Genomic DNA, 18,975 nt, shown 5'->3' on the forward strand with positions numbered 1-18,975 from the left:
AACCAACTGGTTTTTAAAATGTGGAATTGGGGAGAGGAGTTAAACGTGACTCCAAGCATGGGAGACAGGAAAGATTTTTGCCTTTCTGTATTGCAGTGGACTGCAGGACATCCAGGATGAAATGTGAGTGGTTAGAGGTAGGTTTGAGAGTCATCTGCACAGAGTAAATGAAGCCATTTGGGAAATGAGTTAAACTGCAGAGCGAGTTAAGGAGGGGACGACGGAGAGTACCCTGAGGAACACAAGGGACCTGATTCTCTATGGCCTAGCAGCTTGTCTGAGCACTTACACCCTTTTTGCACTGCTGTAAAAAGTGATTACTGGTTTTTAGCATTTTACAGACTGTGCACAGGTGTGATAACTGCACGAGTAGGGCAAGGGAGAATCAGGCCTGAGGAGAGAAGAAAAGGGGGTTGAAAAAGAGTAAATAGTAACAAAGTTAAGGTATTTCTTTAAATAACTTTGTTGTTTCCTAAATAGATGTGGGATTTACAGCCTTTGCAATCTCTTATTAACCGTGAATGGTTTAATGGGGCATTTGTTGTCTTGAGCTACAGCATGTTTCCCCTAGTCCATAGGCTGATAGCCATGACCTTCACCCCTATAAACTAAAAGATAACACTTCAAAGGGCTGTAGTCCAAGTTTAACTTAGATTTGTCCAACAGAAAAGCATTCCTGTATATTTAGTGTAACGTATTAAACCTACCTGTACTTCTGGGAGAAGAAGGCTTATTGTGTTGGTAGAGTTAATATGTTTGCTGTGTTTAACGCAGTCAAAAGGTGTGTGAAGACTTGTAGGGGAGCTGTTTCTATGCCTCTTAGGTTGGCTAATCCAGCAGTGCCACTGGATGGTGACAGAATATGTGGTTCTGAAAAAAAGAAACAAAACTGTCCTATTGTGACACTTTTTTTTTTTAAAGTGTACCTATTAAATATCTGAAATCTACATAATTTCACACTTCTGCCTCTGTTACTCTTCATTGTGTGCTGTGTTTTGGCTATGAGGGATGAGCTGCTCCACCACTCGTGTCCATCCAATATGTCTGTACAGTTAAAAACATTCACACAAGGCCAAATCCTGGTCCAGTGAAATCAATGGAGTTTTCTCACAAACTTCAACCAGACCAGGATTTGGTCTGTAATGCAATTTCCAGAAGCCAGTGTAGATTGTTTGAAGCTTCCTGGTGGAGCATCTGAGATTTGAAACACGGATCACTTAGAGCATACCCGGGGGGGTACACAGAGGTCTTCCAAGGGCTAGATATTTGCCAAATTTTATAACAGGCTACATAAAAAGCACTAGCAAAGTCAGTACAAACTACAGTTTCATACAATGACTTGTTTATACTGCTCTATATACTATACACTGAAATGCAAGTACAATATTTATATTCAGATTGATTTATTTTATAATTATATGGTAAAAATGAATAAGTAAGCAATGTTTCCGTAATGGTGTGCTGTGACACTTTTGTATTTTTATGTCTGATTTTGTAAGCAAGTAGTTTTTAAGTGAGGTGAAACTTGGAGGTACACAAGACAAATCAGACTCCTGAAAGGGGTACAGTAGTCTGGAAAGGCTGAGAGTCACTGACTTAAGCTTTGTGTACACTAGCACTTTCATCGTTAAAACTTTTGTCGTTCAGGTGTGAAAAAATATCCCCTGAACGACAAAAATTTTAATGACGAAAGGCGCTAGTGTGGACAGCCCTTCGTCGGCAGGAGCCGCACTTCCGGCGGTGAAGCTACCGCCCCTCATTTGAGGTTTTTTTATTTTGTCACCAGGAGAACTCTCTCCTGGCAGTAAAGAGCGGCTACACGGTGTGCCTTACAACTGTGCACCTGTAGCAGCACAGCCGCGCCGCTTTACGGTACACGGTGTAGAGAGAGCCTGAGAGCATTCTCACCACATGGTGTTCATGTGGCATGAGTCCTACTTCTTCTGACACCTTCCGGTTAATAATAGCATCCAGAGCAGGCCTTTATCAGTCAGATAAAGAACCACTACCTTTTAAGTTTCAGAGTAACAGCCGTGTTAGTCTGTATTCGCAAAAAGAAAAGGAGGACTTGTGGCACCTTAGAGACTAACCAATTTATTTGAGCATAAGCTTTCGTGAGCTACAGCTCACTTCATCGGATGCATTCAGTGGAAAGTATAGAAAATCTTTTTATACACACAAAGCATGAAAAAATGGGTGTTTACCACTATAAAAGGTTTTCTCTCCCCCCCACCCCACTCTCCTGCTGGTAGTAGCTTATCTAAAGTGATCACTCTCCTTACAATGTGTGTGATAATCAAGTTGGGCATTTATTTGAGCATAAGCTTTTGTGAGCTACAGCTCACTTCATCGGATGCATTCAGTGGAAAATACAGTGGGGAGATTTATATACGCAGAGAACATGAAACAATGGGTGTTACCATACACACTGTAAAGAGAGTGATCAGGTAAGGTGAGCTATTACCAGCAGGAGAGCGGGGTGGGGGGGGAGGGAGAAGAGGGGGAGCCTTTTGTAGTGAACACTTCAATCTCTTTGGTCACTCGATTACAGACCTAAAAGTGGCAATTCTTCAACAAAAATACTTCAAAAACAGACTCCAACGAGAGACTGCTGAGTTGGAATTAATTTGCAAACTGGATACAATTAATTTAGGCTTGAATAAAGACTGGGAGTGGATGGGTCATTACACAAAGTAAAACTATTTCCCCATGTTTATTCCCCTCTCCCTGCTGTTCCTCAGGCGTTCTTGTCAACTGCTGGAAATGGCCCACCTTGATTATCACTACAAAACCTACCCCCCCACCCCCCGCTCTCCTGCTGGTAATAGTTCACCTTAAGTGATCGCTCTCCTTACAGTGTGTATGGTAACACCCATTGTTTCATGTTCTCTGTGTGTATAAATCTCCCCACTGTATTTTCCACTGAATGCATCCGATGAAGTGAGCTGTAGCTCACAAAAGCTTATGCTCAAAAAATTTGTTAGTCTCTAAGGTGCCACAAGTCCTCCTTTTCTTCTTATTGCATGGTAATTCAGTCTTTGTTGTTAAGCACATATTATCTGAGAGCAGCCTTTATAGTTTGGACCTATAAAATCCCAAAGATGATTCTCTTCCTCCACCCCCCCCTTATGATCTTTCCTCTGAAACAGGGCCCGCTGCTTCTCTATCAACAGGCAACGGCAAGGGAGTCACCAGAGTGTGGTGATGTAGGGTACTCCCTCTCCGCCAGGGGGAGAGAGAGAGCTTGATATCCACGCTCTCCTTTGCAGGACAGTGTAAAGAGCTGCCACTCAACCATAGAGAGATTTCAACAGGTAACAATGCTACTGATTATTTTGTGGGTGTAGTGGGGAGATGCTAATTGTCTGTCTGTGTGATGTTATGGCAAGATTCTTGGTCCTTGAAATTCTGTGGGCAGCTCTGTGAAAGAGATCGTTTAAGGCAGTGATTCTCAATCAGGGGTATGCATACAGAGGTCTTCCAGGGGGTACATCAACTCATCTAGATATTTGCCTAGTTTTACAACAGCTTACATAAAAAGCACTTGTGAAGTCAGTACAAACTACAATTTCATATGATAACTTGTTTATACTGCTCTATATACTATACACTGTAATGTAAGTACAATATTTATATTCCAGTTGATTTATTTTATAATTATATGGTTAAAAATGAGAACGTAAGCCATTTTTCACTAACAGCGTGCTGTGACACTTTTGTATATTTTTGTCCAATTTCGTAAGAAAATAGTTTTAAAATCAGGTGAAACTTGGCGTACACAAGACAAAACAGAGATACAGTAGTCTGGAAAGGTTGAGAACTGCTGGTTTAAGGGACTCCACTTCCCAGTACGTGAAGCACTGCTTAGCACTCAAAATGGTTAACACTGGAGACAATCGTGGCGCTTGTGTATGCTGGATAGTTAAATCCTGTTAGAACATGTATTCAGCGAATCAAATCCTTTTTAGCTTTGTGGGTGTGTCTGGCTGGTAAATTGTTTAGTCTATGCATTTATGCCCTGATCCAGCAAAACATTTAAGTATAATTTAACTTCAAGCATGTGATGATCAGATTCATTGACTGCTGTGGGACTACTCTTATGCTTAAAGATAAGCATGCGCTTAAATACTTTGCTGCATTGGGGACTAAGAGCCTGATCCAAAGTTCATTGAAGTCAGTGGGTACCCTTCCACTGACTCTAGTAGGCTTTGGATTATACACTAAATGAGATCTTGTATCCACATTTGAACATTTTGGGCTGGAATTTAACAGATTTGTTCCATGTCCCCTCATTGTCAGTGTACTTGCTTCTTAGGTTTGAACCTGCTGTGCAGTATATAGCATATATGTTCCCATTTCAGTGGCAAGGGAAGTAATTGTAACATGTCCTCTTGGGGGTCTATGTCTTCTGCATGAATGAACAGCATTTTATACATGAGTGTCACGAGCAGTCTTTGAGCCTAGCTTATTGGGTTGTAAATTAGTTTCCATGCTATAAAAAAAGTTAGATATAAGTAAGGATGCATACAAAATGTCACTTTAATTCATTTTTTCTCCTGATTAAGTCAGAAATAAAGTAAAATATAACATCCTTGATGTTAGTGGAGTTGCTCCAGATTTACGGTAATGTAAACGTGATACGAGTCCAGCTCTTAGATTGTCAGAAGCAATATGTCTTCTCTAGGACCTGGCCACCATCTGTAATGAGCTGTGACTCATAATCCTCCTAGATTAGTACCTGATGGTGGTTACAGTTCCCTCTGCATTGCTATCAGTCTTTTTCTGTCCACCTCTGGTGTATCTTTGCTTTTGATTGGGGTCTCTTTAAATTTAAAGAGAGTGGTTTAGAAAGTTCCATAACAACCAGTATATTCTTTTGTGGTTTGTATCCTCAGCAGGGGAACTGGTGAGGAAGGAAGGTCATTTTATGACTAAAATGATTATTCCTTCTCCCTCACCATGTCTCGCTCTAATGATGTATCTGTCTGTACCTCAACAGTAGATTCTTTTGCTGACCATCTTAGGCCTTGATCCTGCAAATAGTTAGTCATGTGTGTCACTCTACATGTATGAGAAGTCCCATTGAAGCCAGTAGGAGTACTGGTGTGGAGAAAGCTAAGTGTGTGTGTGTGGCGGAGGGAGATTGGGGCCTTAGTTTGTACAGTTAAAATACATTCACCCTAAAAATTAGACATACAAGAAAAGTAATGCCCAATTGTAATCTAAAATTTGATGAGGCTTCCATAGCAACTCCTACACTACTGTCTGTTCTGGTCACTGGTGTCTGGGGCATGGCCCAACCAAAGGGAAATCCTGAAACAAATGTATCCAGTGATCCCTGCTCGCTGGACTAGGTCTTTGGGGCCTAACTTGAACCAGGGCCTATGCTGGTCTCTGGTAGCCCTGAGACCAGAGCAGCTGAAAACCACTCTTTCCCCACCCCCATGGTACAGCTTGGCCAGATCAGGGAATCTAACTGTAACATGTTGTAACATTTCATCATTCATGGCAATCAGTGCTATCCTATTTCTTCAACTTTCAGGTTACTGAGGTGAAGCAAATGCATGCTGTTTACTTTTAAAAACGAATGTGAAAAAAGTGCTGCTTTTTTTAGGCTTTATCCTGTCCATCCAAGTTCCCTTTCTGCAATCTGACATGTTAACATTGACCAGGTCCTATTTACTTAATAGTTTAATGGCTCTGTCTCATTGTTCATGAATGAGAGTGGAATTTTTTTTTACCCATATTTGCACAAACAAGGTATGCAGAGCAACAGACAGGATGAGCACTGTATGCCTGAAAGGTATTAAGAAACTTGGAAGTCAGGTATTTTTAGTTGGTTGTAGACACTTTTTGTCATTTGGAATTAACTCCTATTGATTTCAGTGAGCACAAGATTGGGAATTAATAATACCTGGCACAGACATTGGGAGACTAGCCTTTTGAAGTTAATGGGGATTGTGCCTACTTCCATCCCCTACTTGCCTGAGACAGTATTGTCAGACTAGCTGAAATAAGAGAGGGTAAATTTTTAGAGGAAGGAGGCAGATGGACAGGCAAATAAAGTGACTGACTGCTTGGAGTAAAGAGAAGTGAATTTCTGAATTTTAAAGGGGAATCTGTATTTGTATTTGAGTTTCAGCTCCCGGTCCTATTAACAATGACCATTTATAAGGAGAGGTAGCAGGAAATAACTCAGAAATAACACATCTCCCTAAACTATTGCAGTCCTCTTTAGAAAGACTGTGGTGAGGGAAAGGGGAAGAACAGCTGAAAGTGAATTTAACCCTCTGTGTTAAATTTGAGTTTCCATACTTGCAAAATAATTGATGCAGGAGATTTTTGCCTGAAAAAGAAATGCAGAAATATTCACTCCTGTGTAATAAAGACCACAACTGTGATTTTACAGCCACTATACAAGCTCTCTGATCAATGCATTTATTACCGCACTCATCACTGTAGTATCTGAGTAGTCAAACTGAGGTCCTTAAAGCTTCTTGGAAGAAAACCCCAAACTAGATGTTTAAGAAATAACAGTAATAAGCTAAACTGTACATTTATGTGTGTCTAGCGTTTTTTTGTAGAGACTTTGGAGTGGTGGTTCTTCCGTTCCTGATAATTGAAATGTACAATGGAACATGTTCAAGAACATGACGAGTGCCTTGTGCAAACCCAGATGTACTGGGTGAAGAGACCGGTATATAACCAAGAGTTCTTACAAGGACAGCTGCACAAGAAGGAAAAGACGCCTCAGTCTCTTGGCCAGAAGATAGCACGTACTTGTCGGTATGAGTTTTATATCTGCTAGTTTCTTACTTAGTTAATCTGCATACCTTGTGTCTCTCTCTCTCTCTCTCACACACACACACCCACCCCAGTGGTCTGCAAGAACTTGATAGCAAGGGGGTGGGCTCTATAATCTTTTTAATTTCCCTCTGCTATGATCTCACTTCTTTTCCTTTTTGTATTTTCAGTTGTTCTTCCAAGAAAGCCAAGTCTCATCTCTACAGTTTTTTACCAGTTTTAAAATGGCTGCCCCGTTATCCGGTGAAGGAATATTTGTTAGGAGACATAGTCTCAGGTATAAGCACTGGGGTTATGCAGCTTCCTCAAGGTGAGTAGAACTGTCTGTAATTTTATTATCGTTCTTAGACCATCATGTGTGTCTTGTTGTGGCAGTGATCTCCTGGATGATTGTGTGGTAGTGTTTCACAACATGCTGAAAACCTGTTGAAAAGGCTGTCATTTAAAGTGCTGCTGTACATCTTGTTAGCCAGTGGTAACAAGTGAAATCCTCGCCTCTGAGCACCCAATCCAAAGAACTTGACCCCAATTCACAGTTTCCAAGGCCAGAAGGGACCACTGTGATCTTCTAGTCAGTCTCCTGTGTAACACAGACCCGAGACCTTCCTCGGGATAATTTCTAGAGCAGATCTTCTTAGAAGAACAACCAGACTTGACTTTAAAATTGCCAGTGTTGGGAATCCACCACAAAGGCTTGGTAAATTGTTTCAACAGTTAATTACCCTCACTGTTAAAAGTTTACACTGCATTTCCGGTCTGAATTTGTTTACCTTAAGCTTCGAGCCATTGGATCATGTTACACTTTTCTCTGTAGACTGAAGAGCCCATTATCAAATATGTGCAAAGTGTGTCAGCATGTGAGTAGTCTTGTTGAAGTCAGTGAAACTACTCACCTGCCTTAAAGATAGGCATGTGCTTAAATGCCATGTTGATAAAAGACCTTAATTATTACTCCCTCCTCACCTATTCATCCCAAGAGTAGTGGCAAGTCTACTCTTCTCCACTACACTTGTATAGGTCACTGGCAGCTAGAGCATCTCTGGAATGCCAGAGGAGTGCAAGATTGGCTTGACTCCTCTGCTTGGAGCAACTTTTCAGCAAGATCAGGTGCCAGAGATTGGTCCTTATCTTTTCCTTCATGACAGTTGTGACTCCTTTTCTTCTCCCCTGCTCAGCCAGTGCAGAGTAGTCAGTGGTGATTCCTGTGTTTCATGGAGACTAATGGAGAGAAGGTTGATGATAGGAGTGAAAATCCATTGAAATGCATTGAAATAACTTGGAAGTCTTACTCCATTTCCCTGCAAGTGGAGTAAAGTCTTCAGGGCAGGAACCATGTTTTGTCCACTCTAGTAGAAGGTGTGTTTTGGAGGGGGTCCATATTTGCTGTTACACTAGCACTGGTACTTCAGCACCAGTGGGAACACTCATGTAGCCTAGACTCAGGTGGCCACCAGCATTTTACCACCAGGTCTTTCAGACCTGCTTAGAAGTAAAAATACTAACCTACTGTCTATGCTAGTATGCAGGTCATTGCTGCCACCAATGGGATTGCTGCAGTGGGAGGCTTCCCAAGGAAGTCTAGTGTAGGCATAGCTTTTTGTGTGTGTGAGATTGTGTAGAGCCCAGCCCCATGGGACCCTGATTCTGGTTGGTACTTTGGGCGCTTCTGCAATACTTCCACCACCACTGTTGTTAGCAAGTATAAGTGACTTCCCTTATCTTTGGTTTGAGATCACACTGCCAGATCACTCTCCCCTCTTTGAATAGAGACAAATCTAGGAACAAGTAAAAAGAGTTAACTGTGTCTGAGGCTTTTACAGGTGTCCTCACTTCTACGTAATAGAAGGTTCAAACCCTAGGTGGTCAGAGAGGCTTTTATTCCTTTTCTGGGTATGCACTCTGTTGGTTTTTGTGCATTTCTCAGTTTAGCTTAAGGATTTTTATAGTGGGTGCAGCCTTTTTATTTTTAGCATATCAAATAAAATCTGTAGCTTTACTTACATTTAAAGATAAACATTCAAAATAGTTCAAATGAGACTCTAGCTGCACATTCAGATATTCTAGCCAAAGGTATTACATGTCTGTTATGTGTTGGAAACACAAACTGCAGCAGCCTTATCTCATAGTAGTCACTGTCTCATGGTTTATAGGTGAGCAGCAGTGAACTTTGCTCTTCATTTTGTGGCTTCCTTTTTTTTAAATATGATTCTAGCTCTTGGCATTTGCAAGTGTTCCTGGGAACACTCCTGATCTTTTCCTTTACCAACAGAATAGAAGCTTCTGTTCTTTTACTTCATTTACTAGTGGCAGTGATAAGGTCAAGAGATTACAGCTTGGTCCTTCCCTTGTATTCTACATTTGAGCCAAATTTGTGTTACTTGCACCAGTGTGCAACACCAGTGATTCCAGTGTGGTGGTTTGAGTGTAAATCAGTAAGGCTGGCACACACATTTCTCAAAGGAAGGAAAGCAAATATGGGATGCTTCAGCAGGTAAGTCCTAGTCTTTTTGTCTTTTATTATTCTGCGAAGCTTCTTGGGGGAGTGATGATTGAAGGTATGGTCCATTAAAAAATACATGCACCCCCCAAAGCCTGTCATTGCAGGCTTCTTGTTTCCTCAGTGGGATCACTCTGTGTTGCGGGATCAGGCCCTAAATTTAAATGTGCAGTTGAAGAATGTTCTTTCCTCATGTCTCTTTGGATATGTGACATCAAATGTTTGCTACATGTATTTAATAGTTCTTATATCATTAAGGGGATGATGTGGTTTTTATCTTGAAACAGACCCTTTCTGTTTTTTCCTAACGTGGCTCCCTTTCTCCCTGATTGTGTTTTCTAGGATTAGCCTACGCTTTGCTGGCAGCTGTTCCCCCGGTATTTGGCCTATATTCTTCATTTTATCCTGTTTTTCTATATACCTTTTTTGGGACCTCTAGACACACATCAATAGGTATCTTTCTTTATGTACAATTGAAGTGTTTTCTTTTCAAATAATACTTTGTAAAAATAAATAAATAGGACAAACTTTCTGATTATTATTTTTCTTCATTAAACTTGAAATTCTTAGGTACTTTCCATAGTCTCAAAGGCCAGCAGGCTGTGTTTGTTGTCATCTTATCTAATATATTTAAGAAGGAATAGAAGCAACAGTAGCTAGTGGAGTAGACATGAGCATGAAAACCAGGAAGTCCAGCTTTGCTGCCAACTAGCTATGTGGTCTTGGACAAATGTATTTAATTTCTCTGCATCTGTAAAATAATTATATTTACCTGCCACAGGAGTGTTTATTCAATGTATAAACCACTGTATTGGTCCGGAGTATAAGGGCAAATTTCACTACTAAAAATGCAACTTTGTTGATTGAAAACTCTAAAATAGTTTGGAGATAAATGTTTAATTCCACAAAAGTGTAAAAACATGAGATAATCCATTGTATAAGGAACCCTAGTTAACAAGCAAGTAAAAGTTTGTCCTAACTGACATGCAAAATTTGCACCTATTTTTCCTCTGTCTTTTATTTGAGGCACGTTTGCGGTGATCAGTCTGATGATTGGTGGAGTGGCTGTCAGAGAAGCTCCTGATGAAATGTTTAATATTATGGAATCTAATTCCACCAATAGCACTGATCTCCTTGAAAACTATAAAGCCAGAGATGCCATGAGGGTAAAGGTAGCTGTGGCCGTCACCTTGCTTTCAGGGATCATACAGGTAACATGCTTGTAGCTTGCTGTACGGCAAGTTCAGGCAATTCTCTCAAACTTGCAGTGGTAGGGGGTCCCAGGTTATGGAGGCTGCCCAAACCCCACAGTAAAATGCTAGTGTTCATGCCCCAACACAGTTCTGGGGGATATGAGCTGCATCATGCTAACTATGTACCTAAGATTAAGGGAGAACTTGGAAACAGGGAATTTCTCCAGACATCTCAGCTTTGGCTGAGGCACATCAAAGAGATCCTTTTCCTCCTTCACCACTACCACCTCCGGTCTGACAGGAAACCTCTTTCCACTATTCCTTAAAAGCCTTCCATAAACCATAGGATACTAGGTCTATATATGTGTGTGACCTATACCCCAACTCCATCCTAGCATTGATGGCACTGAACCCCCTCAGACTGGCCTGGGTCAGTGAGAAGGTTGCTCACTGAAACTTTATTCCTGCAAAAAGGGGGAAGTAGAATTGGTTCTGAGGGGAAGCCTAGATTTGCTTGGACTGTCTCTGGTTTGCTTGATATCAGGGTTGGCAGGAATCTGGTCTGCTCTGTTCTTTACAGCGCTGACTTTTATGTTACAATTGAGCGCACTGGTAAGTTGCATAATTTGACCCTATTGTTCTTCAATAGTTGTCTTTAGGTCTCCTTCGGTTTGGTTTTGTAGCCATCTATCTAACGGAGCCACTGGTACGAGGGTTCACTACTGCCGCGGCAGTTCATGTCTTTACCTCCCAGCTAAAGTATCTGCTTGGAATCAAGACAAAGCGCTACAGTGGAGCCCTTTCAGTTGTATATGTAAGTAAGTAAGTAACTATCTTAAAAGCATGTGACCCCCAGATTCCTTTCTGCAGTATTCCTTCCCAGGCAGTCATTTCCCATTTTCTACTACCCATGTACTACACATGAACAATATAGCCTGAGCTGCTTCTCCAATCTCCACGTCTCTGACACCGCACTCCAGTTTCGAAAATTTTCAGAAGCTCTGATTTCATTATTGTAACTTTAAATGTATGCTAAGCCATTGTGTATGGATCTACACAGCTGAGCTTTGAAAAATCAGATATGTGCACTGAGTTATAAATTGTAAGTCTAAATGAGCATGTCCCTTTATCAGCTGTGTTTCTGTGTGCACGTTGCACATCATGTTGCCCCTTTGTCTGTTCTCATAAACAGGCAGATAGTTGAAATATATTAGAATCTCTCTCTCCCACTAGTTTTGGAAAACCAGATTTTGCTGTAATTCAGTATCTGCCTTTAAGACCAGAGCAAGGAAGTCTGAGCAGAGGAATATTAGAAGCCTCTGATCTCTTAGGAGACCCAATCCTTTGGACTGGTTAATGGCACACCAGTAGAAAAGTTGCAGCACTTAAAAACTACAATGGTATAATGAGCTATAGAAAACCTAAGATAGATTTAACTATCCATTTGTGTAAATGTAACCAGCCTTCCAGAAACTGGGGATATGACACTGATAACTTTTCAGCTTTGATGCTTAGGTGACCTATCAAAAAGCCAGTGGGGAATTAACACTTGAAGCAGTTAGGAGGAAAAAGGATAATATTTTCCAAGCATGCTGTGTAACCTTCATAGTGTATCCCCTTTTATAATTACGTAGCTGTCTGCAGCAAGGCTTTGGATTTGTGTTCCTTGTGGGTTTCTTTTTGTAACTGCTTCTATTAATGCTACAGGGCAATGTTTCTTTTTAAGACGTTTTTAACTTTAAAGAACTTTTAGGTTTTTTGGTCAGTTCAACAGCCGATTTGGAAGATCACTGTCACCCAGCCAAAAAGAATCCATTGCCACGGTACCCTCGCTGGTTGTGTCCAGCAGCTTTAAAACTGTTTATGCAGCTTTAAACAGATTTGACTTGCTAGAGACTGCTTGAGACTATTGAAGTAAGGTTTAACTAGGTGTTTACTTATTTTTTCCCTCTGAAAAAGCCTTTTGTTCAAATTTCGTGCCCGATTCTTGACAAACTCTAGTATTGCATCTTTTGGCCATAAAAAGATGTACATTAATGCCACAAAAGCAGCTTAATATGTCCTGTGTTTTTGGGCCAGTAGTTGCTCTAATAACATACTCTCCTTACTCAGATATTTACTGTTAGGAGTAAAAAATCTAGGTGGAGGAAATCGTATGTATTTTCTCTACAGTTTGTGAGGTGCTTTCATACTCCGGAGATAAGCAAAAACACAGATAGCAACACACATCTTGGCTTCCCGGGGCAGCTTACTGGACAGAAACTATTAAGCAACTGAATACAAATATCTTTGGACAAGTAAAATCATCATGGAATAACTATCAGAATTTTATTATGTTGCAGAGTTTAATTGCTGTACTTTCAAATATCACAAAAACCAACATTGCAACCTTAGTTGTTGGATTAACATGCATTGTTTTGCTGCTGAGTGGGAAAGAAATTAATGACCGGTTTAAGAAGAAACTGCCAGTTCCTATTCCTATGGAGATCATTGTGGTAAGTCAGTTGTGAATAGTTGTATATTTTGTGCATGTACACAGAATATTTCACCTGTGACGCATACATGGAAAAGTCCTGTAAAATTTAATAGTGACGTATATCCCTGCTATACATTCTATAGGATGGTTCTCAAAAGCCTATAGAAAATATTTCATTCTTTATTAAATCCAATAGGTATTGAGAACGGGACTGTCAAGTGATTAAAAAAAATTAATCTCGATTAATTGTGCTGATAATAATAGAATACCATTTATATTAATATTTTGGATGTTCTCCACATTTTCAAATATATTGATTTCAATTACAACACAGAATACAAAGTGTACAGTGCTCACTTTGTATGTATTTTTTATTATAAATATTTGCACTGTAAAAATAAAAATAGTATTTTTCAATTCACTTAATACAAGTACTGTAGTGCAATCTCTTTATCATGAACGTTGAACTTACAAATGTAGAATTATGTACAAAGAACTGCATTGAAAAACAAAACAAAATGTAAAATATTAGAATCTACAAGTCCACTCAGTCCTACTTCTTGTTTAGCCAATCGCTCAGACGAACAAGTTTGTTTACATTTGCAGGAGATAATGCTGCACACTTCTTGTTTACAATGTCACCTGAAAGTGAGAACAGGTATTCGCATGGCACTGTTGTAGATGGCGTTGCAAGATATTTACGTGCCAGATGCACTAAAGATTCATATGTCCCTTCATACTTCCACCACCATTTCAGAGGACATGCATCCATGCCAATGATGGGTTCTGCTTGATAACAGTCCAAAACCATGCAGACCAACACATGTTCATTTTTATCATTGGAGTCAGATGCCACTAGCAGAAGGTTAATTTTTCTTTTTTTAGTGGTTCGGGTTCTGTAATTTCCTCATCAGAGTGTTGCTCTTTTAAGACTTCTGAAAGCATGCTCCACACCCCGTCCTTCTCAGATTTTGGAAGGCACTTCAGATTCTTAAACCTCTGGTCGAGTGCTGTAGTTATCTTTAGAAATCTCATCTTGGTACCTTCGTTGCATTTTGTCAAATCTGCCATGGAAGCATTCTTAAAACGAACAACATACTGGGTCATCATCTGAGACTGCTATGACATGAAATATATGGTAGAATGGGGGTAAAACCCAGCGCAGGAGACATACAATTCTTCCCCCAAGGAGTTCTGTCACAAATCGAATTTACGCATGGAAGCATGTCCTCTGGAATGGTGGTTGAAGCATGAAGGGGCATATGAATGTTCAGCATATCTGACATGTTAAATACCTTGCAATGCCGGCTACAAAAGTCACAAGCGAACGTCTGTTCTCACTTTCCGATGACATTGTAAATAAAAAGCGGGCAGCATTATCTCCTGCAAATGTAAACAGACTTGTTTTTGTCTGAGCAATTGGCTGAACAAGAATTAGGACTGAGTGGACTTGTAGGCTCTAAAGCAGAGGTGGCCAAATTACGGTCCTGAGGGCTGTCCGGCCTGGCCCCTGAGCTACCAGTCGGGGAGGCTAGCCCTCAGCCCTCCCCCCCCCCCCCCGCTGTCCCTCCCTCCCCTGCAGCCTCAGCACACCGCACCAACCGCGCTCTGGCCCGCTGCTCCTGGTGGGCAGCGTGACTGTGAGCTCCTGCTGCTCTGAGCGGCATGGTAAGGTGGCGGGAAGCAGGGGGGTTGGATAAGGGGCAGGGAGTCCTGGGGGGCAGTCAGGGAGTGGGGCGGTTGGACTGGGGGGGTCCCGGGGGAGCTGTCAGGGGGTGGAGGTGTGGATAGGGGTCGGGGCACTCAGGGGACAGGGAGCAAGGGGCAGTTGGATAGAGGACGGGGTCCCGGGGGGGGGGGGTGGTGGTTAGGGGCGGGGGTGGTTGGATGGGGCGGAGTTTCCGGGGGGGTCAGGGGATGGGGAACGGGGGCAGTTGGATAGACATGGGAGTCCTGGGGGGGGGCTGTCAGGGGGCAGGGGTGTGGATAGGGGTCGGGGCAGTCAGGGGACAGGGGTGCGTGGGTAGGGGGTGGGATCCTGGGGGGCAATTGGGGCGGCAGTCCCGGGAGGTGGTGGTCAGGGGACAAGGAGCAGAGGGGGTTGGATGGGTCAAGGGTTCTGAAGGGGGCAGTCAGGGGGTAGGAAGTGGGAGTGGGCAGGGGCAGGCTGTTTGGGGAGGCACAGCCTTCCCTACGCAGCCCTCCATACAGTTTTGGAACCCCGATGTGGCCCTCGGGCCAAAAAGTTTGCCCACCTCTGCTCTAACGTTTTATATTGTTTTGTTTTTGAGTGCAGTTATGTAACCAAAAAAAAAATCTACATTTGTAAGTTGTGCTTTCATGATAAAGAGATTACATCATGGTACTTGTATGAGGTAAATTGAATAATACTATTTCTTTTGTTTATCATTTTTACAGTGCAAATATTTGTAATAAAAATAATATAAAATGAGCATTGTACACTTTGTATTTTCTGTTGTAATTGAAATCAATATATTTGAAAGTGTAGGAAAAACATCCAAAATATTTAATAAATTTCTATTGTTTAAACCTGCGATTAATCACGATTAATTTTTTTGAGTTAATCGCATGAGTTAACTGCAATTAATCGACAGCCCTAATTGAGAGTAATTTCTATAGTACCTTATTGAGTTAATACCTCTAGGACTCTTGCATAAAAGTATCTCTCGGGATTCCGAAGGCAGCAATATATGAACAATATAGAACAAACCCTTCCTATAGTTAGTAGGAGTTGAACGTTAGACTGTCATCAGAAGGGTAATTTTGACCATGTAGATTTGCAATGAAGTCTTGGATTTGACCTTGACAAGGGGAGGTAACCAGTGCCCGGGTGGGTGCTGAGTAGACGTTACCAGTCATCGTCCAGCAGAGGAGTTACAAGTCAATGACTCACTCACAGAAGACACACTGGGGTATTGCTTCACTTTGGGACTCAGCAATGCCCACCAGACAAGCCTGGACTTGTTCTCCAAGCACATGGACTAGGGGTATAAAACAGAACACAGTGGCCACATGCTTGGCCTTTTCTCCTCCCCCCACCTACGCTGCAAGCAACAAGAACGCTCAGAAGACTGAAGACTCCAACAGAGTAGACTGGCCCAGGTTTCAAGGGTGAAACCTGTGTACCATGACCTGCAATATTCAGTGGGGTGAGAGAAGCTGCTTAATCTAAAGGCTAGTCTACACTGGCAATGTTAAAGTGCTGCTGTGGCAGTGCTTTAACATGGCTTGTGTAGTCGCGGCAGAGCTCTCTCCCAGCGCTCTAAAAAAACCACTTCCACCAGGAACACCTACCAGCGTTGGCACAATGTCTGCACTGGCGCTTTACAGCGCTGAAACTTGCTGCACTCGGGGGGTGTTTTTTCACACCACTGAGCGAAAAAGTTGCAGCGCTGTAAAGTGCCAGTGTAGACAAGCCCTCTATGATACCCAGTCTCATAGGGTTGAGAGTTTAGACTGCGTGCTTATGTTTTATTTTATTTTTGGTAACCACTCTAACTTTTTGCCTAATACTTACAATCACTTAAAATCTATCTTTTGTAATCCATAAACTTGTCTTACTATTTATCTTTACCGGTGAGTTTGCCTGAAGTGTTTGGTAAATCTGCTCAGGTTTTCAAAGGCTGGTGATATATCCACTTTCCACTGATTAAGTGGTGAACCAATTAATTACTGCTCATCTTGAGCAGTGCAAGACGGTATATTCCTGAGGTACAAGGCTGGGAGCTGTAGGGATTTGGCTGGTGCCTTTCTCTATGTGATTGATGAGTGGCTCTGGGAGCATTCACGCAATCTAGCTGGGTGTGGTGCTCCACATGCGGTTGTGTTGAGTGATAACAGTGCTTGGAGGGGTTTGCTGCTTGACACTAGCAAACCATTGTGAAAGACAGCCCAGGCTGGAGAGTTAAGGGGGCACAGCGGTCCCACAGTCCCAGACTGCACCCCGGGGATCCCGTCACACCCTCACTGTCTTGATTTACAAAAAAACACTATGTTGTTCTACATTAATAGTTCAAAACACCATTTCCATCTGGACCAAAGCACTGAAATCAATCCATTTTATGGAAGAGGACCCTTCAGGCCTTGCCCTTTTTGACTGATAATCCCATATGGGACTGGTTCCAGCCACATTCTTTCGTTAGGTTGTTTCACATCTCAGGGACAGTCTTGTGTTTAACGTTGGGGCCCTTATTTGTAAAATGGGGGTAATACTGCTTAGCTACCTTTTTAGAAAGTGCTTTGAGTTGTATGATAAGTGCTAGTATTAGTATGTATCTTGTTAGTGTATACTTGGATATTTTTTTTCTTTAGCATATTAGGGTTCATGAGCAATGTCCAGGGTTTGGGTAAGCAGTGGCAGTCTGACTGAGTGATGTGAGACTGTGTTTCCAGAAGCTAATTGACTAATAATTTCCATCACATCCACTTAATGTCCACTCTTAGCATTGGTTCTAACCAATGTTTTCCCCTCAAATTGCACTCTCTCTCTCTCTCTCTCTCTTTTCGGCACTTTTTTCAAATGTGTGCATGCGCCCTAAATAATCTGTACTCTTCTAAACAAGTTTACATGTGTGTTTTTAGGTAATAGTAGCTACTGGAGTTTCAGCTGGAATGAATCTGTCCAACACATATGAAGTGGATATTGTTGGGGATATCCCTAAAGGGTAAGGACAGTGAATGAAGCATATCCTTATTCAAGCTATACCCTTTTTTCAGTGTGGCGGGTTTATTGTTATAGTAACTCTTTATCATTTCATCTTCTAGATTACTTGCTCCAAAAGTACCTGATATAAATCTCCTCTCAGCAGTGTTTGTAGACGCATTAGCAATAGCAATTGTTGGCTTTTCCATGGCTGTATCAATGGCCAAAATCTTTGCACTTAAACATGGCTACACTATTGATGGAAATCAGGTAACCTAGCTTTGGATTTTTTTTTATATGTTGGCCTATGAAAATGTAAACCCCATGAACCTGATCTAATGCCAGTGTCAGTCAGTGGTAGTCGTTACACTTAATTCAGCGGACATTAGTTCAAGCCTTTAATGATCTATCACCCAGTTATCTGAAAAATCGCCTCTCATGTTCTGTTCTATTCTGCATAGGTTCTTATATTGTGCTTGTCACTGTAGCGTCTGAAGCACTTTCAGTAGTGCATTACCAATGTGGCTAACATCTGTCCTTTGTTTGTTCTGTAATCCCTTCTGAGCCATATGTCTCATTGACGGGGGTAAGATCATCCCTCTCACTCCAGCCTCTGTACGCTTGGTAATTGGGTCAAAGTGGCATAAAGGGACCCTAAAAGCCCCAGTCCCTAGTACAGGCCCTCTAGAAGACAGCAGTGTAAGGTCATCCTCTGAGGCCCCCCTCACATGCTGTGGGAATGAGAGGGATGTGTCGGGGACAGGGCCACAGCACTGCAGAATTTCTGGGCAGTGCTGAGCCCCAGGCGGTAGCCCAGGGAGGTTGCTGTAACTTAAGCCCCCAGGGCTGTCTAAATTACACTGGGGTCTCTCCAGCCACAGAAAATCCCAGGATTAGGAGAGCACCAGGTGGCTTTAAGCTGCTTTAGGCCTTGTCTACACTACAGAGTTTTGTCGACAAAAGTTATGTTGATACTCAAAAAGTGCTGTAATAAAAATTGGTATTGCATGTTCACACTCACTCCCTCTGTCAGCAGAGCGTGTCCACACTTGGGGTCCTAGCATCAACAGTATGAGCAGTGCAGTGTGGATACCTATCCCACAGTCCAGCTCAACACCTTCTGCCGCTAGATCTTGTGGGAAGGTGGAGCGGATCATGGCACATCTTGGGACCAGGCTCAGTGTCCCGTGATGCATTGCTTTCTGTCCCAGCATTCCATGGGCTTCTGCCTTTCTTTCGTGGCATTTTTCAACAGCCCTTTGCTGTGCACACCAGCATCTTTGTAAGAAGGGATAGATCCCTCACTGTCATGAACACATCATGGATGGCAGTGCAGTTAATC

At 42.0% G+C, this 18,975-nt stretch overlaps 1 protein-coding gene across 2 annotated transcripts in view; it reads left to right on the plus strand.

Annotated features, from left to right (window-relative positions):
* The window catches only part of SLC26A5 (solute carrier family 26 member 5), a 42,153-nt gene that overhangs the window by 7,104 nt on the left and 16,074 nt on the right, over nt 1-18,975 (plus strand). The window contains exons 2-10 of one of the 2 annotated variants that reach the window (XM_074942517.1): nt 3,150-3,314; nt 6,572-6,786; nt 6,975-7,114; nt 9,644-9,754; nt 10,328-10,512; nt 11,144-11,308; nt 12,837-12,989; nt 17,573-17,655; nt 17,756-17,903. In XM_074942517.1, the coding sequence (XP_074798618.1) occupies nt 6,632-6,786; nt 6,975-7,114; nt 9,644-9,754; nt 10,328-10,512; nt 11,144-11,308; nt 12,837-12,989; nt 17,573-17,655; nt 17,756-17,903 (1,140 nt within the window). In that variant the 5' untranslated portion in view covers nt 3,150-3,314; nt 6,572-6,631. The remainder of the gene's footprint in view (nt 1-3,149; nt 3,315-6,571; nt 6,787-6,974; nt 7,115-9,643; nt 9,755-10,327; nt 10,513-11,143; nt 11,309-12,836; nt 12,990-17,572; nt 17,656-17,755; nt 17,904-18,975) is intronic. The other variant, XM_074942518.1, reaches the window with a different exon arrangement.

This window comes from Natator depressus, chromosome 1, assembly GCF_965152275.1.
Source record: "Natator depressus isolate rNatDep1 chromosome 1, rNatDep2.hap1, whole genome shotgun sequence".
NCBI lineage: Eukaryota > Metazoa > Chordata > Testudines > Cheloniidae > Natator > Natator depressus.